Here is a 25,404-nt window from a genome sequence, read left to right as displayed (position 1 = left end):
ATGAGTGCTGGGGGTGTCATTATTTTACATATGAACAGGCATGAGTAAACCCAGGATGACTGATGAGTTGGATGATTTTCCGTACAGGCAAAGGAGACGTTACATATTTCAATATGAAATTTATACGAAGGAATTTCAACCCTAAAAAAATATGATGCACAGTGAAATGGATGGAAATGCATTGGCCCTGTTGCTCAGAACAAATTGGAGATGTAGTCCGTTGATGATAAGCAGGAGAATGGAAAAGAATTCCATGTATACATGTTACAACTGAGTTATATAATAACCAAGGGATAAACTCAAATTCTTATAACTACTACAAGGATCAAAAGATGAAGCAACAACAATACAACTTCTTGACACAAAGATTGAGTTTCTTATACGTCCCTACAAATGCATGCCATAAGTGAACAATTTCCCCAGACTGAGGGAAAACCACAGCTAATATACTCGTAGGCTGTGAGAGAGCTGTGGCCCAGGTTTTTGGTCTTTGCTTTGAAGGCCCTTGAAAAAATAAGGGTTTGACTAACACACAGTTACATAGAGTTTTACATTTTCTATTGTTTTTTTTAAAAATGCTTAGCCTTTATAAAACATACTGATAGGATACCAGGCCCAGATGGTACAAAAATGCAGATAAAAGTTTTCAACTTCCTTTGATCATTAAAAATGCTTGTAATTTGGTAATATATAAATGCAATTTAAGTACATAATCATTTCCCAAAGTTCTTCAAAAAACATCTCCACCAAATGGGAGCGCTATTATACTATTACAAAATTATGAGTACAATTTTTATATAAATAATAATTTAATTCACAACATTTTCACCAGAAAGGCACATTTCACAGTGACTCATGTCCCTCTAAATTATGAATACAAAAAAAAAAACATTCCCATACGTCAACATTTTTATAAAACACCTAGCATGGAATATTCCACATTAAATGAGGAAAATATGATGAATGGTCATGATGACTTAAAATTATTGAATAAGATATAACAGATATGCCATTCCTTCTAATGATAGTTCAATAAAAATTGATATCAATTACAACTAGGTTCAGTTATAAAAACGGCTTAAGACAACCATATAAAACGATGTCTTCAAAAATAAAATAATTGATATTTTTATAACAATCAGCTATATTCATTACACAATGTAGGCTTATCATATCCCACAAAAACAATGGAAAGAGTTGATGGCAGTGCATAGTGCCAATGTGATTAATATCAATAATTTGGATGGGCTCAAATCAGTGCAACCAAGCCAACTCCAAATAGGTGTCATGAATCCATATAAAAAATATTAGGCCATTTGAAACAATAATGTCTTTTATACTAAATCATATCACTTATCAGTGAGTGACCATCCTATCACTCCATGCATGCAACAATCTGCGATTACTTTATCCAGGGAAAAATGAAATACGTACAAATACATAATAAAATTAAGAAACTTCTTCAATATCAATAAACTTGGTAGGTGAGACAATAGAGTTGCTTGGTTACAAAGGTTACAAATGCACGTTTTCGAGTGGGATAAGAACATATACAAAAAGGCACATAAATGCAGTCTCTACTTAAGGATATATTAATAACAATACTCAAAAATGATCTACACTAATGTAGCTGAGTGCGGAACACTTTGATCCTGATGCCAAGCTATCATCTCCGATGATAGGGGACCATCTTTAGAGTGCAATCCACTAGCTTTGGCTTGAATTTCCAGCGGCAAAGAATTTGCTGCATGAAGGCGATTCCTGCATACATAAATATGAATCAAGCGATTAGAAAAGGGCAACGATATTTATTAGAGTTGCAAAAGATTCACGAGTTTCTCCCATAATTTTTAAGCAACCAACTTCAACACCTGAACTTCAGGAAAACCACTATTTCCACTCCATAGCATAATATTACCACACCTATAGTAGTAGTGATGGCTAACACAGAAGGAAGAATAGAAATCTCTATAAATATATATGAGTGTGTGTGCATGTGTATACATATACACATACATCCACAAACATACACACTCAAGAGACTGACACAAGGACAATATTATGAGAATTTTTAATAATATCTTCCTACAAATCAGCTATCCACAGTCAAAGAGAACAGTTGGGTTTCCCTAGTTTGCTAGTACCAGCTGTTGTTCCTCCAAACCTGGCTATGTGCAACATGTGACCACCAAATTACATGCTATGAAACAATTTCCTCCACTGTCACTTAGCTTTACATCATTGTACATGCTAAGTGTGCATTGATGGCTGTCCCACCATGGAAGCCCCCAATATGTTGGAGGAAGAGCAAAGACACAGGACTGATGCAAAGTGCATTGATGGGAGTTGATTGTGTTGATGTGACATCAACCCTATCAGACCCTCTACCCTTGTGTTTACTCCTGTCTGTGCCATCAAGGCACTGGCTATAGCTGGCTCTATCACGGTACTCAATGCACCAGACACGTAGCCAAACGATAAAAATTGCTCTCTAAAAAAGTACCATATTTCCAGGCCCATCTACATAATTTTTTACTTCAAAATGTGATCTAAAATCAACCTGCATTTTATGGGCTGGGAGTATATGGTTATAACTTTGAACTATTAGTGCAAGCTGATTCTCTGGAATAATACTTATTATTATGTACTTTTCTCACATCAGACGTACAAAATAGTTGCCGTTATTACAAATTTCAATACTATCACTGTTTTGAGTAAGTAATAAGCAACAAGAGTTTTAATATTTTGTTGAAAATATTTGATAGAAAATTCCCAAATGAATTGTGAATGTATATACTGTAGTGCATTTAGTTTCACCTCACATGTGGTGCTTCCGCAAAACTTAATAGCATTGGGCTAATGGGGATGTCACCCCTCTGCATTAGCCAATTATTGTACCTCTGCATTGTATCTATCCCGATTAACTCTCGAGTCTAACTCAACCTTAATTATTATGAGAGTTTTGTAAGGGCATAAAAAATTGTTGCTTTTAATTCGAATTTCAATAATAACAGAAACTAAGTATCACATAAAAAGTTGAAATGATAACTTCATTGGCTCTTATGAGAGAATATTATCATGCAGTATTGCATTTAAAATTTGAAGTCGTGAGTTACACTTCAAACCACGGAAACAAGGCAGCAGAAAGGGGTTTTGGCCCGGTGATGACAAATTTCTGGGATTCTACGATGAATAAATGTTGATATGCATGAAGCTGCTTATTTGTCAATAAAACAATTCAATTTGCTTCCTATCAGGTGTTAACCTAAAAATAATTTCATCTTTTATATCTGATCAAAGTATTTTCTGCAAATTCAGGCCTGAAAAATAAATTCCTTGCATACAGAAGTAAAGTTTACTTATTATTGAGGACTCTTGAATCCAACAAAATCGCTACCCAGTCTATGTTCCATTCAAATCTTATCTAAACCGATAGAGTAATAATAATACTGCAGAATCTGATGTTTACCTTTCTTTCAGATGGCATGAACTCAAAAATTTCAAGTTAGCAGACTTCTAGTTGAGTGCCATGACTGATGAAGGCTTTCTATTTAAAGTCCATCACTCTGATGATTCTCTGACAATTACATTCATATCCTCCTATTCCCTTAAAGCACTGGGCTCCCGTAGGAAGCAGCCCACTCCTCCTAAGGCAATCAAAATCAGGGTGAACTTACCATTGTTGAGAGGGGTGCACTGGGGATGCAGAGAGACCTCTGCGCACACTCACGGCAGCGGGCTGAGGAGGCTCCAATGGATGGCAAGTGAGGGGCTGGAGAGGCATGTAGATGCCCTTTTGCTGTGGCGGTTTGGTTGGGGATGGATGCTGTGACCCATGCTCTCGACCAGGTGATTTGGCCTCCCAGCTGGTAGCCGATGAAGCTGGGTGAGCACTGTTTGATCGATTTATGGGAATGTGATGAGATGTACCAGCCACTGGAGCACTGCCAATCACTGGCTGTGGGCTTTTGGGTGCTTTAGGATCACTGTTTGCATTGATGGAATGACTTTTCCGAAACTTTGTGCTATACTTGTAGAAGTCAGACATTTCAAACGGTTTAGTCACCTCCCAATATGGCTGCCACTTCCCTGCTTGTATTACCATGTGATTTTTAGGCAACTCAAATGGCACTACAGTATCAAAAACATCAATTTCCGAACCACTCTTGGCTTGCTGAAACACTATTTCAGGAGACATACAGCTCTTGTTATCAATACTACCAAGACATCTGCCATCAGGTACATCAACACTCTGACCACTTGGAATAGGTGGAGATAGGTCTGTCTGATCTTTAACAGTATTGATGACCTCAGATTTCAACGTATTTAAAGACTTCCAACTGACTCTACCCTGGGCCCCGGGAGGAGGGAACTGAGGACTAGCAGGCGTGTCTAAGGATGTTTCATACCACTCCTTCTCCTTGAGCTTTTTTAAAGTTGCATCTTGCAAACTATGCTGGCTTATCTGACACAGTTCAGACTTCTCTCCTGCACTCCTGGCATTGGAATTACTTGTTTCAACACTCCCTAAAGACTGAGTCCTGAGCAATACTCTTTCATTGGCAACTGAGCCCAACTGGCCTAAACTGTGTTCTGGATATGTTTGCCCAGGAAGGAGAGCTTCAATTTGCCCTTTGGCGACTACAATGGTTTTAGGTGATATCTGATGTGCATTATGAGGTGTCACTTCCTTGACAGGCTCCTTCTGAACCCTTTCTGGAAATTCTTCATTTGTAGACGAGAAATCCCCATGCTCCATTTCTATGACTTCTTCTTTTCTCCCACTGGGTTTTTGAGCTATGTGATTCTTTGAACTTTCTTTAGATGATGTGAAATTATTTGGAACATGGGTGGGCTTTGCCTCCAAACCACCTTGCAGAGCGTCCAAGTCATCAACACTGCGAGATTCCACACATGCACTATTATAAGCCACATGCTTTTGCCGGTCAAGACTCCCAAAACTGGAAATACTGAAATCATATAAAATTTCATACAGATCAGATGAAAAATGAGGCACTTTCCATGAGTGCTGAGTTGTCAGTTTTTTGTTTAATATATTTTTCAATAGCAGGAAGTAGTACAAGACACTTACCGATCACGATGGCGCCTAAAAGACCGGCTTCCTAAATTTGCTTGCCGGGCATTTAAACCAGGTTCAACTTTTAATTTACCCAAAGAATGGAAGTTCTGACTATTGTGGAACTTTCCCATATATTGATCAGGTTCAGGACTGTTCCAATGTGGTGAACCTCCAGGGCCTATAAAAGATTATCAATTTAATGAATAAAACCAACACCTGATATTTCTGTGAAGTCTCAGAACACTCAGCACAAGGAAACATTTTTAAATATTAATAACTTTGATTGTCAAAAATCATGGTAAAGCATCCTGGAAAACTCTTATTATTCTCAAGCAATTTATTTTCATGAGTTAGGAACACACAATTATTGATAAGTGATAATTTGAAGGAAGCACCTGAACATTTTTTTTAAATCTTCACTTCTCAAAGGAGTGCTTGGTCCATCACATTTCTCCAAACACTCTAAAACCACCATGAAGCTAATGTCTACCCTTTGAGGCTATGCCAACTGTCACAGCCTTATTGACAACTTAATTCCATGTACAAGAGAATCTTTGTTTCATTCAACTGCAGAAGAACATAAAAGATAATGTGGTGTGAAATTAAATTTGATAAAATTATAATTACTTTTCAACCAACATTAATGTGTTGCTGTTGTCAAGAGTATGCCATGCAATTATGAAAATTCTTTCCCCATAAATACTATGTTCACTAATGAAAGAAAATGAATGAAAAAATGTAGCATTGACAAACTACAAAAATAAAATTTCTAATCTTTTCTGATATTGACTCTCCCATGCTACATGGTAACCAGTTCCATTCTTCTCCTCTAATTACTTTCACACTCTGGATCTTAATTTAAATAAGAACCATTATGTATCAAGAATCAAATTTTCATATTGAAAACATTTATACAAAACTAAAATATCAGATAATCCATGCATAAAAAATGCATTGACCAACTTGTAAACATATGAGTCTAATAAAATATAAGTGAAAATTGAAGTAGGTTGGTTATTGGTTCGTGGTATAAATAATTGCAAAGCAGAACTGACAGTAGCATCAGCGAAGAAGAAACAGAAGTGGAAAAAACTAGTTAGAATAGGAACTTAGAATGCTGGGATTATTATTGATGACAGGGTAATTACGAAATGTAAATTTGGAGATGGGGAGAGGAAATAGAGATATTTTAGGGTGGTACAAATTGAGATGGAAGGATAGCAGGGATTAAGAGACCGATAGTCATAGAGCATTTTATAGTAGAGGGGAAAAGTGAGGTGTGGAAATAGAACTGAACAAAAAGAACACTTGGTTTGCACAACACAACAGGCATGGGTATTCATGAAAAATGTCTGGGGAATCAGAGAGATATCTGCTAGACTATATATTGATTAGGCACATATTTAGGAAAAACATGAACTGCACAAATACCCAGGAGCAGAAGCCAAAATAGATAAAAATTCAGCTTCAATAACGTGTAACATTAGAATTAAGAGGATACAAAGGGGAAGATGGGTGAAGAAATAGCATGTAGAAGCATCAACCACAATGACAGGAAAGGAGTATCAGCAGGCTGCAGAGAAAACCATTGATAAGGAAAGGAAGATGGGTACAGATGAAGAAGAAAGGGACAATGAAAATTGTAAACATAGCTAAAGGAACAGTTAATAGGAAAAGAACAAGGAAATCAAAAGTTACTGATGAAGATGATTGAGAAGATAGGTGAGAGGAGGAGATGGAATAATGTTAACACAGAACTACATAGAAAGAATTTATATATTAACCACATATTATTTACTAGGTGACCATTGCAAAAAGCTGAGAGGAGTGGTTGTGCCTTAGGATGGTGAAATGAAATCCTTAATGAGCAAGGGAGATGACTCTTTCCTGGTAAGGAATATCGGATAAGGAATACTCCCCTCCCCTATCCACACACTTCTCCCAGCGGTGTTTCCCTTTAGCGACGCAGTCCTGGATAGCTTCATTTGAAAGGACCATAAAAGTTCCATAAAAGTCAAAAAACCCAGGGAGCATCGCTGACCCTGTGAGTAATCAGTTGAAGTGAAAGGCCTTCCTAGTCGAGGATCATCTCCAATTGACTAACAACCACTTTTTAATCATAAAAACCATTCGTAACATTGTGTACGACCCAGATCATCATCTCTGCATGCTTGTTTCAAAAGTTGAAAAGTTTTGGTAGAAGTTTTACCCAGTTTCATGCCAAATTTTAAGTAGCGTCATTGTTTCAGGAGATTGAACACTTAAAAAATGGCCACTAACACTTAAAGACGTTATGAGATATCAACAAAAACAACTTGGTACAAATGAGGTAATGCTCAAGACAGTGCTGTTAACCGCATATCACTAAATATCTCTGTTGGCCCACAATTCAAAATGTTTGGTTATTTTATGAGCAGGCCTCGTACGTACAAGTACATTTCCCATAGCTTGAGGATTTAAGGAAGTCAGATAAGCAGCCACTACACTTGTAATCCTATATGAAATCAATTCCTCTTTAGTTTCAACTGTTAATGGCATGCCTACATAACTGTACTGCAAGATCATTGAAATGTTTATAATTCCTGTACACATCAGATTTCTTAATTATCCAATTTTACTTCATGCCCTCTATTATATCGAAGCATGCATTATTAGACTGTAAGAACTTGGAGAAGAAAATACTCCACGTGTACATACTACCAATCAAAGCATTAAGTATATCTCTTTATTAAAATGCTTACAATAACTACAAATAGCAACTTACCATAGCTAGGCCTTTCACCATGCACAGCATTTTTTCCATCAGCAAACTGATGCTGCACATGCCCAAGTGGATAGTTTTCTACATAATAGTATCCAAGATTATGACTCACTCTGAAATATTAATTCAAACATATGCTTAAGCAATACTAAGAACAATTCATAATTCATGTTGATACTAAAACTTAATTAATGCACTTCAAACTATGTAACTAATAACTATGGTTAGCATTAAGGCAAAATAAATCCATTTAAAAATAGAATGATATGATAGAATTTCCATAAGAGCACACTATGAAAATAACTTCATCGGAAATGAAACTACGGCCTTAGAAAAGTAGAAACTTCATGAACATTGACATGATGAAGTGCTCAGATTTATATTTGATTGATGATTCAAGGGAAGGGAAATAAAATTGTACTACATTATAAGCTATCATTATGACTTGAAAAAGTAAACAAAAGGAAACAAATAGGAACATGAAATAACAACATTCATACTGTAAAAATGAACTGAAAGCAATTAAAAGGTAGGATATCCTAGTGACTGTAACTAGAGGCTTTTCCACACTAAATGAGCTAACAAAGAGCATTCAACTTTTAAGGCCCATTAATTTTTCCTGACAAAACTTATATCAGAAAGATGAAACTTCTGTCACACTTCTCAGAATCATCGCCCTGTATGCAAACACAAATTTTCTACAATGTGATAGCCATGCTTTTGTGGCCGCTGCTAATGCTTCTGCAGGGAGCTCTTTTGCCCACAGGAATCCCCAGCTGGCCTGCAGCTGAGGCTTCCAGGGTTAGCCATCACACACAGTGGCTCTCTTTTAACTATTGGGCACAATAATGCCCACTTTTCACACCCATGACAACAATACTGCATGACTCACTCAAATGATCAGGCTGTTCTTTTCCACTACATCATAACATTTTAAGAGTCGATAACCCTCCTCACCCAAGCAGCAGAAGCATATGACCTATGTGCACAGTGGGGTGCAGCCATCTATGCCTTATGTTGCCATGCCTATGTATTCATTAAGTGCCCAGGTATTTAAAGCTCAACCACATCTTTAAACCCTACTTCCAGTCCAGAGAAAGAAATGAGTGACTTTAGAACTTACAAGGAAAGCCACCACCCCGATTAATTACCTCATAAAACAATGATGAGCACAGATCTGAGTACAAGAGACATGGCCACTACTAAACTCAGGCCTTGGAGCTATGTGTTGTGTACGACAGCACGAGAGGCAAGGGTTATAAAGGCTAGAAATTAGAACATTTAAGCAGGAGATGAAGAGAGGAAGAAATAGATATTTTTGGGCTGTGCAGGGTGAGATGGATGGATAGTGGGTTCTATTGGAGTATTAGTTATAGAGAGGGGAAGAGAGTCAGTGAGGCATGGCAATAATATTGAACAAAAAGGCAGCTAGAAGCATAGTACCGATAGAGCAAGTGACTGACGGAATATTATTAGTAGATGCAAAATTGGAACCGAACTTGGTCATTGCTCTGGTCTACATGCCAACAAGAAATCACAGGGAGGAAGAATTCAATAGGGTATAATATATCGCATATGTAAGGTTGACTGAATAAATGAATGCACTAACTGGGACAAAAAGAAAGGATTACAAAGAGTGGCGGGAAAAATTATGAGTTAGAATGGGGATGGAGGAATGAAAATGAAGAAAAATAAGAACATATTAGGAAAGGATCGTGAAAATTGCAAACATAACTATAGGAGCAGTTAATACAAAAAGGACACGGAAATAGAAGAATGTAAACAGAACTAAACAGAAGTGTGTATAAGGAGATAAATAATAACAATCTGATGCAGGAAATTAATGGGGGAAAGAAGCATTTTGAAAGATGCACTGCGAGAATCGAAAGTTTCATAAAGTTATTGGTAAATTATTGCTGCACCGTAAAGGAAGATGAAATAAGTCAGGAAGTAAGAAGGGAAAATTCAAGCAAACAAATAAAAAATAAGTAAGAAAAATTATTAATTGAACCAGGAAAGAGTGAAGAGAGATAGATAGAATACATTTTTGATCTAGATGGTATAGGCCAGCAAGCTTAATCATACGGAGAGAATGTGACATAGATGGGATAGCTCAGGTCCAGGCACACTTAGTGTGGAAGAAAGGGCATTAAGGGATTGAAACTAAATAATACCAAGGGGGACAAAAAATTCTAGCAAAACTACTTTCAAAATCTTAAAAAAAACATATGACGATGAGTTTTTATGGGATAATTCACAGTATTTTTGATGGAGGAATTTGAACAGAAGATTTTGTCAGAACAATGTTAGTTCCCATCCCACAAAGAGAAAGAAAACTATATTTGAGGACTATAGGACAATAAATTTGATTGGATGTAGAGCAGGGTATATAATTACTCAGGGGATGATCAGTTTTGGTTCAGAAAGGGGAGAATCTCAAAGAGCCCATTGGACTCAAAATGAGATGTGGAGGTCACACGAAAATTATGCATCACACCAAGCATTCGAGGCATTGCCCTAATAAGGCAGTGACGATGCATGCCATGCATTTATTCAACGATCATTCTGAGTTGCATCTTTGCCAAAGTTTGAAGGGTTGGTGTAAACAAATGTCTCTATACAGCTTTTTAGTAATTAGGAATTATTAAAAAATAAAAAAATTATTTTTATTCTTCTTTTGCTTTTACTCAGAAGGCAACGGGAAACCACAGAATTAGCCTTCTGAGCAGAGGCAGCTCTGCACTCCTCCTATTTATGTCATGACAGCATGCTTTTTGGTAAAATGTTCCAGAGGCAAAATAGTCCCCCAATCGGATCTCCAGGTGGGGACTACTGGGAAGGGTGAATCAGTCAGGAAAGACAGATGCAGGATAGGGACATGGAATGTAAGATCCTTAGGGTTGACCGGAAAGCTGGAGAATGCCAAAATAGAAATGGAGAGGCTGGGAAAAGACATCCTGGGAGTTAGCGAGATCATGTGGATGGGAGCAGACGACTACTGGAGCGATGGATATCGAGTTATATACTCGGGAGACAACCGGAGGATTGCAGGCATTGGCATCATCCTGAAGAAAGAATGGGGTGGTAGAATAAAGGCAATATTTCCGTACAACGAAAAAATTCTGATGGTGAAGCTGGAAGAAGAGACCATGGACACCGCGATCCTGCAAGTATACATGCCGACATCTAGCCACACAGAAGAGGACATAGAAAAAGTGCACGAACAAATGGAAGAAATCTTCGGAAAGGTGAAGGGGAAAGAAAATCTCATCATAATGGGAGACTGGAAAGCAGTCGTACGAGAAGGAAAAGAAGGAAATTTTGAGCTGGGAAAACCGAACACCAAAGAAAGGAGAAAGACTAGTCAAGTTCTGCAATGAGAAGAATATGGTAAAACTAACACCCTCTTCAAACAACATCAATGAAGGAGGTACACATGGAAGATGCCAGGGTATATCGCTATATACCAAATAGACTACATACCGGTTAGAAGGAGATACAAGAGCCAGGTGAAGCAGTGCAAGAGCTACCCCGGTGCAGACATAGATAGCGATCACAACCTAGTAATCATGGAGAGCCAACTTCGCTACAAGAAAATTAAGAAGACCAAACAAGAGCCAAGGTGGGCCTCAAAATTGCTGGTGGAAAAAGACTAGAGAGAGAGATTTGCCACGGCCATTGGCAAACTAGGCAAAGAAGGAGAATGGAGCACCGAAGAGAGATGGGATAAACTGAAGAGGGCAATCACAGAGGTTGCAGAAAAGCAACTGGTAAGAAAGAGAGCCAACACAAAGGAAACAAGGATCACGACAAATATAAAGGAACTAAGGGAAGAAAGGAGAAAATACTAGAACACCAGGAATGATGATGAGGAAAGGCTCTACAAGAGGCTGCTGCGAGGAAATCAAGGAATATATGAAGAAGGGGTATACATAATACAAACTGGTGAAGAAACATTTCGGAGAAAGGAAAATGAAAAGCAACAACATCAGGGATGTAAACAGGGATATACTGATAGAAGTTGAAGATATTGGCAATAGATGGAAGCAATACATTGAAGAACTTTAACAAGGTCCAGGGCGGCTGTAAGAAAACCTAATGAAGGACGAGATGAAAATGGATGATGAAAACCAGGGCCCATACATACTGAGGAGTGAGTTCGATAGAGCAGTAAAAGACCTTAAGAAAAAACAAAGCTCCTGGAGAAGACAAAATCGACAGAGGCATCATCAAGGCACTCAGAAACAAAGCCAAGGACAGTCCATATGGAATAATCAAAGATAACTTCCTGTAGACTTTCAAAGGAGTGTGATCACTGCGATATCAAAGTAGAGGAGGACAGAGAAATGTGAGGAACACCGAGTCTTGTGTCTCATGCATCAAAAAAATTTGTGCAAATTACAACTCGAAGGATGGAAAGGAATATTGAAGATAACCTATCGGAAAACCAATTTGGCTTTAGGAAGAACAGAGGAACCAGGGAAGCCATAATCAATCTGAGAATCATGATAGATAAAACAATACATGTGAACAAGCAACTGTACGCGGCATCCGTGGACTTGGAGAAAGCCTTCGACAATGTGGAATGGAATAAGATGTTTGGACTGCTGGAAAAACTTGGAATAGATTACAACGACAGAAGAATAATCTATCAGTTATACAAGAAGCAAGTGACCATATAGATGCTCAACTTAACAAAGGAGTTAGACAAGGATGCACCCTCTCACCTGCATAGTTCAATATGTACCTGGAGGTGGTAATAAGAGAAGCGCAAGGCATCGGAATAAACAGAATTAGGATCAATGGAGAAGAGCATAATGCTTCGCTTGGCTGACGATATTGCAATGATAGCAGAAAACCAGGAGGATCTTCAAAGGCCACTAAATGTATTGGATCAAGTTCTACAAAGATACAACATGAACATAAACAAGAAGAAGACTAAAATCCTAGTATGTGGAAGAGAGAAGCGGAATACAGAAGTTAAACTGAAAGGACAAAAATTAGAGCAAGTGGATTCCTTCACCTATCTCGGAAGTGCCATTACATGGGATAGAAGAAGTACTACAGACATAGTGCATAGAATAGCTCAAGCTAAAAGAGTATCCACAATGAAAAGACAATTGCTGGGATCAAAGAAGATAGAATGACAGACGAGGAAACAATAGGAGAAAACATTCGTATGGAGCATGGCACTCAATGGATCAGAAGCATGGACCATCGGAGAAGTAGACCAAAAAAGACTGGAGGCCTTCAAAACCTGGTGCCAGAGGAGGATGCTTAAGATCAAATGGACGGGTTAAGTAAGAAATGAAGAAGTATACAGAAGAATAGAAGAAGAATGGACCTTATGGAACACCATAGAGAAAAGCAGAACCAGATGGATTGGCCACACCCTGAGGCAAAATGGATTTGTGAAGAATATAATAGAAGGAAAAATGGTTGGGAAATTCCCAAGAGGAAGGAAGGCCAAGGGACAAATAAAAAAGAAAGTAAATTGCAAAAAATACCAGGAAGTAAGCCAATTAGCATCAGATAGGGTAGGATGGAGGGCTGCAGTCTACCAATCTCCAGATTGAACAACCAATGATGAATGATTTGCTTTTACAAATCGAGTTCGTATTCTCAGTTCCTTCATTCTATGATAGAAGAAAAGGAGGACGTGATCCACGATCCTAAAAAAATGCATCCATAATTTTCTTCGAATAAACTTTATACATCATTTATTTTTTTACATGGAATGCATTGTCATATTTTACATTAATTTATATGCAAAACGTTATTTCACTAAATGAGTATTATGCTTAAAGAGAGGGATCGCGGAGCAGATTATGCTCATGTCATGAGGTTCCACTACACCTAAATAATGCAGACTGAGTAGCAGTTCTACATTATATCAGAAGGAAGACATTATACTGTATTTAGAGTAGTGAAGAGCCTCCCTCAGAACTACTTAACAAATTACAATCTACATATCCCATGTCTGGGCCTTAAAAAAAAGAGGTATGTTCTAGCTCTACTAATGTTATCACTTAATGATTTTCAACTGATTTAAAGACGATCGTAACACTTTTTTATGAAAAATGTGATGCTCTTTACCACAGTACCAATAATTGATCATTTAGTCCTCAATTATTTACAAAATCGACACGAGTATGCACAAAATTTGGTGGTATGAGATGAAAACTAAAGACAATCAAATTTTACACTGCTGACAAACAAATAATGCATTACGTTACCAAAACTGGCAATCAAAAAACATATGCTGAGCTCACTTTTTGCTTCCAGTCTATCAATGATTCTGTCATGTGCTCTTTTCCCAAAAACCCCCTTCTCCATGCCAAGAGACTTTTTGTACTTATAATCACTATAAGCTTTTAAAATACCCTCAATGATACTAAAGTTACAGAATAGTGGAACTACAGAATGACCATTCCATGGATTAACTACATCAATCCAGCCATTAAAAAATCACGGATCACTATTAAAAAAATTGACTCATTCTATAATAAAATATTGTATCAACCACATGCCATAACATTAACAATCTCATACCTATGCCCTTGTGAGCCACCAATATGCTCTATGCCATGCTGAGCAGTTTGGGGCTGGACATGGACCCTTCCTCCCCTCGGCTGTGGCTGTTTGTGTGGTGAGTGAAGTAGCAGCACCAGAGAGGACTGGCTCCTCATGTCAGGCTTGCACTGACCAATCTCTTGCCCAGACGGAAGCCACTGAGGGTCATAGGAGTTGGAATGGATAGATGGGGAAGCCTGGCTTTCCAGTGGCATTCCCAGGGGTGAAAGGCTCACACCATCATCTTGCAGGATTGGATCACAATCAACATCAGGACTGTTGTCTTTTGAAAATCCTGGGGGAAAATTATGGCAACTTAATGAGAAAAGAACATTGAAAAATATACAGACATTTCAGCACGAGCATTGCTATACTTAAGGGCAGCATTCACAATAGTTTTCTGAGTGGGTGGCTGGTTATGCAGAAAAAGTACAGGATGGCCATAAATGTGAACACATGGTTGACTTTTCGTGGCTCAAGAGATTTGACAGAGTCTCTCAGATGAAGAAACCATTAAGTGCAATGGTGTCAATTATAAAACTGGTTACACAAAAGTTGCCTTTTCAAAAGTAGATTTTGAGAAGCAGCAACGAAAACTGTGCCATCATTGCTCAATAATGTGAATTCCTATATTTATATATAATATTGACCTTGATTACCTGGAGATGCCATTCATTCACATTACTTTTCATGAAACTTTGCAAACTTTAGAGTGGAATGTGCAATTTAAAATTCAACTAAACCTGCTTGTAAATCATGGGGAACATTAATTTTATGCCTAATGCTGCAATTTTCTATTGTACACCATAAATTGTGAGTTTTTCTACAACTTTTATGCAAATTTCATGCACTGAAATCCATTTTACCTACAAATGACTCACTGGATAATTCATTGACCCTTACTTAGCAGTATATATCCACTCGTGGATATGTTACCATTACCACATTACTCAGAATTTACCAAATGGCTATTTTTCAATAAAATAAATAACTTCAAAAGCGACAAAAATGTGAAATGTTTCCTTCATATATTACATTACCATTCTTTGGATTTTATTGTGATTGTGTTCAAGTTGGGATGAATGCTATGAATATGTGCTGATTTTTACCAGAAAAAATGAATTGAGCAAACTTTTATGATGACACAATAAAATTAATTCTTTGGATGAATTCATGAAAAAAGGAGCAAAACTCATTGATGAAATATTGAAATACCTGATTCCAGGGGCGGACGAGGCTTTTTCCTAGGTTTCTGAGACTTGTGCGTTGTGTTCTGTTGCACCAAATTCAATCGGGCTTCAAGCTCCATTAACCGCCGCTGACTCTGCTGATGAATCAATCGCCGCTGTCTCCTAACAGCCTTCTTGGCCGAGCAATCATTGGCCAAATGCAATGCAGCGGTTGTGATGCGACTTTGGATTTCATATTCCAGTTCCAAACCAAGCAAAGACTCTTCCTGAAAATTAATAGAATAGTATTAATACAATGACTGCCATTCATAGCATTTTAAATGAATAAGATCTATTCAACTAATTTATCTTCATAATTATTTAAACTTGCTGCTGCATAATAAAATGGTGCCATACAGAATGCAATCTAACAGTATGCATCCGAATCAGAGTCACCATACCCTTTTAAACAACATCTAATACCCTTATTTAGTGGGGGTTGCAGCCCCTGCAACTACTTGTCCAATTAATTCATTCCCCTGCCATTGGGAAATACATGCACCTTTGTGCTGTTCCAACCCACGAGAGCATGTCACTTGAAGATTGACTGAGGAATAACATGTTTGTGGGAAAACTTGAATTGGAGGGATATGGTCTTTCATTTTCATGAAATTAACCAAATACACATATTGAATAGGAAAAATAATTTGAAGAGGTTTGGGAGAAAATAAAATTCAGTGAGAAGATACATATAAATGAATTAACTTTCAAAATCAGAAAAGAAAAGAATTGTCAATCTATAATATATCTACTGAATACTGAGCAGTAGTTAGCAGCATTTTTAGGGGAGGCAACTGACATTTGCACTAGAATGGATGGATGGGAATGAAGGAAGGGTCGAGAGAAACCTGGCGTTGGCATTAACCTACAATCAATGAAAGGTGCTGAGGGGTCTCACTTGCTGGATGGCATACTCACTTGGTGCTCTCTGAATAGTACCTCAAGTAGGTAACAGTATATAACTGAAAAATTCTGGCCACCACCTAAATACACACCCGGGCCCTCTGGGTGGGAAGCCAGTACATTACCCAATTTTTGTTTCTCTCTATAATTGTGTTGGTCAATACGTCTCACTCCAACCATTAAATATTCCCATGAATGGAGTCACCATAAGAGTGAAAGGATTTCACATAACCACAAGATTGGAAATTGAAGACTTCATAGCATCCAACGGTGGGTTGGATAGGTTTAAAATTAGGCACAAAATTCTACAAATGACTGAGTGTTTTAGGATCCGCTTCACCCTCTGAATGCTAAAATGGGGTCTCAGAACAGGAAAATTCTGCTTTTCATTGATCAGTGTACACCCTATCCACCAATTGCACACTTAAGGAATGTTCTACTATGAGAGTGTTACCCAGCAAAATTTACCATTGAGCTCCAACCAATGCATTTAGGTATAATTCACTCATTGAAAGCACACCATCGAAGAATGATTATATGGAAATTGATATCTCTGCATGACTGTGGTAGGAATATAAAAGCAATTGAATTGAGGGTACTGGATGTCAGTTTAACTCTCATTCATTAATGCAATGAGCAAATGACTTCATAAAATTCAACACATGCCATTATTCCCAAGGGTCTAAGATATCAGACATCAGAGTTTATGCATAAAAGATGGGAAGTATGAAAAAATGCATATTTTGCTAGATGAAGTTCGGCTTCTCACTGGCCCTTGATTGGCAGGATGCCTTTCTCCATGGTCGACTAGATGTGAGGTCAGCTTAAGTATCTAAATTATTCATAAATGTTTACATCTAGAACACAGAATTTACAGATAAATGAGGGAGAGCTTGCATTATCATGATGAAGAATGATCCTTTGTTGCCGCTTCTTTTTCTGTATTTCACCAAGTACATCTGGCAAACAAATGCTTGTGTACCATTCAGAATTCACGTCACCCTATTGGTATAGTTGCTACACGTCCAATTATTCCAAAGAAACAGGCGCTCATTTGCTTCAATGTGCTTCATGCACGAAAACTTTTGTCGGATTTGGCTAGTCTTCGAAGACCCATACAGTGGATTTCTGTTTTTCTTCGAGCTCATACGCATAGATTCAAGTTTTGCCACCTGTTTAGATGTTGTACATAGCTTTTGATGCACCACGATTGTATTTGTGGAACAATTCTTTGCACCTATTGACACGAGCATCTTTTTGAGCTATTGTCAAATTATGCAGGATCCAACGCAAACAAATTTTTCTCACAGCTAAATGTTCATGCAATATCTTATTCACGCTCATCATACTAATCCCCAAGGATTCTCCAATCTCACGATAAGTCACATGACGATCTTCCTTTACTAGTTCTTGCACAGCATCAATGTTTTCGGGCACAACAATTAATTTTGGATGACCTTCACGACTTTTGTCGCTGAGCAAACGGTGGCCATGATGGAATTCGTTATAGCAGCGTTTCACAATGGCAAAGGATGGGGCTCCATCGCCAAAAGTGGAAGTAAGTTGATCAATCCACTCCTGTCTTGATAATCCACGTTGAAAGTCGTAAAAAATCATCGCACGAAAGTGTTCAAGAGTTAAATCTATTTTTTTGCCGAGACAAAATTTTCAAGTCACTATAAACAACACAATTTATGATCAATCCAGAAAATGTTTTGAAGAAAGTTAGCCTTAAAAGGGTCAAACTTTCAGATGGAAATGTCGGATGGCACCTCACACGAGTGTTCAAGAGTTAAATCCATTTTTCCGGTGAGACAAAACAAAGAGTCACTGTAGTCAACACAAAATATGATCAAACGACAAAATGCTCTGAAGAAAATTAATGTTAAAAGGGTCAAACTTTCAGATGGAAATATCAGATGGCGCCTAAAGCACTTAATGTTGTCAAGGCTCAAGATATAAACTGCAACCCTCGGACAATGTGAGGTAAAATATTTTCCATTGCAACACCGCCACAAAAATTGATAATGGGATGTCCTCATTACAAACCTGTGTGCAAGGCATTTTCTCAATGAGGTTGTTTGGAAGTGTAAATGCAGTGTGGACCCGTCTCCGAAAGAGGGGTGGTTCCTCTCCTGGGCCAACAGGTGTCTCTGGTGGGAGTTCTCCAGTCAACTCAGCTTCAGCCACACACAACCGCCGCAGCTCTTCAGTTTTTGCTTGAAGAGCTGCCTCAAGAACCTTTTTTCGTGCTTCCAAAGTAGCACAATTGTTTTTTCCATGACTAGCAGCCTCACTAAGGTCCGTCTCTGTAAGTAAAAAAGGGAATATATTTGGTCATTCATAGCAAATGAATACCCAAAAATGCAGTCACATATACACAGGATGCGGCTGGACAAAATTCACCTTGAAATTCCGGCCATTTTATACCACACGTAGAGGTTGCCATTGGTGAAGGTTGGCCACAACCCTGAAGATATTCCCAAACAAAATTCCCACAAATGTTACGTGCTAGGACTTGTGTCCAGTGAGGGTGATGTCAAGCCACCGCATTACTTCAACGGAGAGGAAAATATCAACAAAGAAGTTTCTATGCGTGTTCTGAAAAATGTAGCGAGGCTGTAGATGGGAACTGTGTCATTTGAAAGGCCATATGTGTTCCAGCAAGATGGTGTGCCAGCCCATACAAGTCATTTGGTGCAAATTGGTTGTCGGTTGTTCATATGTTTAGGTCCAAAGAATTCTGGCCTTCCTATAGCCGAGGTTTAAATCCTATGGACTAATGTTTGTGGGGCGTGGTCGAAAGGGTCACCAACAAAACCAGACATCCAAATGTTGTGTCAATGAGAGCCATTATAGAAACGAAATTTGCTGATATGAATCATGGCAGGTTAAAACTTTTCATTGAATAAATTTGTTGCGTTAACACATGTTGCGTGACAAACAATTGAGAACAATTTGTTTGGATTTTTGTGCCACACCCCGTATATATTTATTCATACACACTCACATATTATTGTTGATATTATACCAGTTGAAGTAGGCTTTGGATGGACACATCCTATACAATGGTACAACAATACAGTTACTTGAACTTCCAAACAAACGACAACCAGCGCCCAATAATAACAATAAGCCGCTGTTCAATTATTCATACCCCTCCATTTATTTCATCCAACATGCCTATCCTATTTCTACACCTTCCTCGCTTGCCTTACATTCTCCAATCGAAAACAGTCTTCAACATCCCACAGCCAATGGAAACACTCTGCATCCATCTTTCCTACCTCCTTTGGATTTCTCCCAGCAGTCCCCTTTCCTCCCCTACCATGCCAAGCATCTCCTCCTACGTCTTCCTTTCTGTCCACTCCACCTTTTCCGTCCTCCTTCACACCCACATTACTAAAGACTCCAATATATGCCTATCACCTTACTTAAAAGCCTGTTCCTAGATCATACAAAATTCCATACTCTATATAAAGTTTTCACTAACATTTCCTCACTCAATTACAATGCAACAATTTCAAGGTGTAAAAATTATTCACCTTGATTGTTGAATTGTAATGCACACTTAGTGGATGACTCTGTTAAAAGTTACTGTTGTGGCATCTCCCACAGTTTCTTGGAATTCTTACTCAACTTCATAGTCAAATTCCTTCCACCATGTGAAAGCTTCCTCACCATTTGCAATTCTTATCCATGCAACTTTTATTACTTTGACAGTTTAACACATTCTAGATAGATAAACCGTTCCATCTGCTTTAGTTATTGAAATCCTATTTTAATGTTTATCTTCGCTTTTCTCTTTTTGAAAAAAGTACAACTTTTGTTTGGCTTACATTTATTCTCATTCCATAGTTATTGCACTGACATTACAATGCACTTAGAAATGCTGGCAACTCCTTGGCTGACTGGCAACTAAAAGCTTGTTAATCCACAAACCTGATTTTATGAACTGTTTTCCACCTTTCATTCCCATCTCCAATACTTCTCATGCCTCTTTCATCTCCTCCACATATATTTATAAAAGCACTGTAGACAATAGACACCTATCTTAACCCCTCTTCCTAGCACTGCCCATCCAAACTGTAACCGCCACCACACCCGAGTGCTCTGTGACATGTTTAGGTTTAAGATAAGTTGCCTATTCATCAAATATAACTCCTATTTTCTGCAGTACATTAATTAAATTCTACCCAACTAAAATTAACCAAAACCTCCATGTGTTTGGGTATATATATATATGTAGTAATCAATCCCAAGTTCGTTTTGGTGTATGATGGTAGAGTTCACCCAGTACTAAGCCTGACGGCGTGGGAAATTTACACATCAGGGTAGGGGGCATTCCCTTTCCCTACACCGGGCAATGATTTCCCAAGAAGATCTGGTACCTGAAAGGTCACACAGCTCAGCAGAAGCTGAAGGTTCCTAGAGAGGCTTGCCCAGGAATCGAACCCCAGCTCTCTGGTCAGCAGTCTAATGCTCTACCCCTGGACTACCACGGTCCATATAAATACATAAATAAATATACTTTGAATAAATAAATATATATGTGATTTTTCAGGTTCCAGGATTTCCTGGAAAACCATTACCGGCACAGAGAAAGGATCTGGCCTCAACCCTGACGTTCTGAATTTCACGCGCCATCAGGCTTAGTACTGGATGAACTCTTACATCACCTACCAAACCAACCTTCGGGTTGATTATTGTGTTTATGATTTAATATTTATTTTTGAGGGAGATGTACATTGGTTAAAAAACTCATAAACATGAATATACAAACTAATAAATAGTAACCTTCATCATAGACACAAAAAAAACACACAACACTCTCAGAAGCGTTTTAAATTTTAGGTTGATTCACAACCACCATCTTCTGAAGGAAGAAGAAAAAAAAGAACAGCGATTGTGCACTCAGCAGCCATTAAAAAATGACTTTGTTAGAGTTAAATTTTTGGACCCACACTTAAAGTGACATCAAACAAATGTATATTAACAAAAAGTTGAACAAAAATATTATAAATCAGGGAAAAGTGATGAGGCATTGTACAAATTTTTTATAATTCAGACTTATAAAAATTGTTTCAGCTAATGCATACTAACCCATAGTGTGTGACCCAGATTCATATGGCCCGAGATTTACACAAAAATGATAATGAGATCATGCCAATAACTGCAAATGCGTAGAAAATGCCCCAACCATCTGAAATCATACACCAAACAAAAACAAATACATAAAATGATACAGGATTAACAACGCATTAAATTAAATAAAATTCGAAAAAAATAACAGAAACAACTCAATCAGGACCATTTTGTCACCTTGTATTAAATTAAAATTAAAGAAAAACAACAACATAAATAAAAAAATGATAACAAATGCAAACTAATAAACCATGATGGTTGCAGATTTATTTGAAAGTGAGTGAAATAATATTTTTCAGAAAATAAGGGAGAGCTTCTAAAAGGTTAACTAAATGTATAACTTTAATTATGCTATTTTGAAAAATTTCATGGAATGTTCCATACACAAACTCACTGAGCACCATGGAATTAATTAATGAGCTAATTTAAGACAAAATTCACCCAGTAAAAAATAGCAACTCTTCATGAGGCAATTCAAAAGTTTGCAATTGTGAAAAACCTTAATAGGCTTTAATGAACCTTGAGAATAAGGAACTACCATCGAGTACAAGAACCTTTTTAAAAAATTACTGGCAAACTTGTGAAAAGGAATTTGATTAAGATAGAAAGCTGTCTCTTCTGGAAGAAATTTTAAAATATAAATAAGCACCTAAAAAAATTAGTGAAATGCAAATGGGAAGCATTTATAATATTTACGAAATAATTGCATTTTAATACAATAAGGCATAAATATCATTTCAGATTGACATCATTTCAGGAATAGCTTCTTGTATTTACGGCAGATGCCATAAAACCTTTTCTCTTCTAAACTGCTTCTTTTTATGGACTGCTTTATTTTTTAAGGTAATTAGTAACTAAAATTAAAATGTTGAACAGATAAAATTTACACCTGTGAAGTTTCATAAGCAATGTACTAATCTGATAAAATCTACAGTAAATGCTCAGAACTCAACACAGGAATTAATTTTTCAATACACACACTGCCCAGGATTGCCTTCCTGCCAAATTCAGTATATGGAAAGCGCTTTTACTCTATTAAGACAAATTAAACTACCTGGTAAACTTGAGGAAATATTAGTATCAAACAATAGAATGAGGGTATAATTTTTCCAGACTCGACTCTTATGAAATGTGTTTCACATCCTTAAAAAAATTAAAACTAGGAGCCACATCATTTGTAAACTCTAAATTGAAGATGGCAAATTAAATAATCTCCTAAGGGTGAATGGCAAATGCCAACTCTGGTAGTATACAACAATAATACATACATTCTAAAAAACTAGGGCTAAGTTCTCAAGTTACAAGCCAGTGTACAACGCCTTGTAATTTGCACGCATGGAGTTGGCTGATGTTAATAATTGGCGCATGACTAGTTTATATTACACATTATGAGAATTTCAAAGCTTTATAGCTCAGTTCACACTTTATTCAGGACTAATTTATTAATTTGTGGCTCCGAGGATTGGGCCCAAGAGTAATGTTCATGCTCATCAAATACTTAGAAGGCCCATTCTTGATACATATTTCTGTAGATCAAGAAGAATGAATTGATAAGTCACTGTGCAATTGCAATTTTTTAACTATAATCATAACTCCCAAAATATGGCAATATCAAAACATAAATGCACACTATCATGGCTTCAACAAAAAATTATTAATTTTATAAAGATGGCTCTGAATTGCGTATTATTATGAACTATTATCTGCATCATGCATTTTATAGTTTCCTTTTTAGGATGCAATTGGATAATTTTATGAGATATGTATGTTCGTACCTACATAAAATTAATATTATTTTGAAAAATTCAAACAAAACAAGGCCTTACGAAAAACTAGGCAGACATTTAGAAGGATATACAAGCTACAGAAGGGTCGCTATGTAAATGTTACCTATTTCCAGGGATATCTCAACGGGGCACTATTAAAGATATTACCATGATATAGGGCAAAGAAGCTGGCAAGATTGCGTATGATCTTGACACAACATACTATCTCAAGATCTAGCAAGATTCTGCCAGGATTTTTCAGGTCATCTACCTTATTGCATTCAATTATTCAATGAATCTTTCAGTGTACCATATATGACCACTTAATAAATTACAGCATTTTGGATTACATGCAGTAAACCATTTCCCCATAATGAGTTGAACTCACATAGAAGATATTAATTATAAGTATCATACGACTATTTATACCACACATTGGTCGCACAGAATTTCCATTTTATATTGGAACTCCTTGACGTTACAGTCGTTTAGTTATTCGGGCAGACACTCGTATCGGCTTGTGTATTCACAGACAGAAACCAATAGGAAATATTCTTACCAATTTAGATTATGGGTATGACGATTAAGTGTAATTCACTTTCACTTCGAGAACATTTTAAATGAAAATTTTTCAATAAGTGAGGAGAAAGGAATTATCGATGGAATGTGAATGAAATAATATAAACGAAGTTTCAAAAACTACCAAATAAAGTAGAAGTTCAATATGAAATAGAAAATCAACTTAATATACAATCAGTTTTACCAGGCACTCGCTAAAATTTAAATGCCTTTACTCTAATGCTATTTTACAATACATATTAGAGGGCGTCTTACATTCACGTTCTCTCATTAAAAGCACCGCATTAAACAATTACTATAGGTATATTTTTTTAAACTCTTTTTCCCCGTCATTCCGAGGAAGTAGCTCAACATTAAGATGGTTGTACATGATGATACATGCGTGGCATACGACAGTATTCAGTGGATTAGTAACCTTATAGACAGGAAGTTGGCGGTGTAAGTTTGATAGTGTGATGAATCATTACTACCAATGAAATTTGGCAAAACCCTCAGGTGCTCATTTAAACCCAAGCGCAGGGCAGTTTATTATCAACCATTCTACGCAAGTGGCTTTAAAGAGCTGAAAGTGCAAAAATACATTGGGAAACTGGTTAAATTAGCCGTGACCCGTCGTAAAGTTTCCGTTTTAAATATATACAACCATGCAGCTCAAAGATAACACTTCCAAGTTTAATAAATCAATATCGATAGAGAAGCCATGAAACCGACCTACCTTAACACAAATATATTGCTTTATAAATCACGTCTATCATTTAAAACGTCTTCCAATGGTTGTATACACTCAGTACACAAACATTAACAAATGAATAACGTTAGGAACGCGTTAACCTATCGATCGCCCTCATAATCGATCATTTGCATAATTTGAATTCGATTCGAGCCGGTAGGTTGCTAAATCAATTAATGCTCTGCTCACAGGATAAATAAAAACGAAGTTCAGGCTCCCCATTTGAAGATCCTCTTTATGCCAATTCAATCTTTTGCATTAAGGAGTTACTTAAATCCACCAGGATAGCAGAATAATATATCCTCCCTGATAACCCCAAAACTGACTACCTCCGTGAATTTTTCTTTCAGTTACGATTGCGTTCCCCATTATTAACCTCTTCTGTTGGGAGGTGAATAAAAGGAACAGATTATATGTAATTTTACATGGCCTGTCATCCATATCACTGGAAATTAATTGAAAGCTTTTGATTCTTAATATTCAGATTGTCGAAAATTATTTCCTTCCACACATGATCCGCAACAGCTATTTTTTATTTCTTTACACCCAAGCTGCAAGAACGGGTAACAGTAATGTATTATTATATAATTTTAACGAGTATTTATGTGAGGACTAGAACTCTTACCGTTCCATATCTG

The 25,404-nt window shown here is 37.2% G+C and overlaps 1 protein-coding gene across 1 annotated transcript; it reads right to left on the bottom strand.

Annotated features, from left to right (window-relative positions):
- Positions 1–1,159: 1,159 nt before the first annotated feature.
- sstn (stepping stone) lies at positions 1,160–24,816 on the bottom strand. Its single transcript, XM_071586496.1, has 9 exons — positions 24,752–24,816; positions 21,650–21,749; positions 18,596–18,855; positions 15,630–15,870; positions 14,394–14,709; positions 7,845–7,954; positions 5,093–5,258; positions 3,678–4,970; positions 1,160–1,761 (listed from the first exon to the last, which is right to left on the bottom strand). Exons 2-9 carry the CDS (start codon positions 21,651–21,653, stop codon positions 1,617–1,619), a joined length of 2,535 nt encoding a protein of 844 aa, XP_071442597.1. The 5' UTR covers positions 21,654–21,749; positions 24,752–24,816; the 3' UTR covers positions 1,160–1,616.
- Between the last annotated feature and the right edge of the window lie 588 nt (positions 24,817–25,404).

Source organism: Hetaerina americana, unplaced genomic scaffold (genome assembly GCF_022747635.1).
Source record: "Hetaerina americana unplaced genomic scaffold, ioHetAmer1.1.p SCAF_23, whole genome shotgun sequence".
NCBI classification, from domain to species: Eukaryota; Metazoa; Arthropoda; class Insecta; order Odonata; family Calopterygidae; genus Hetaerina; species Hetaerina americana.
This window is presented reverse-complemented; position numbering and strand designations above follow the sequence as displayed.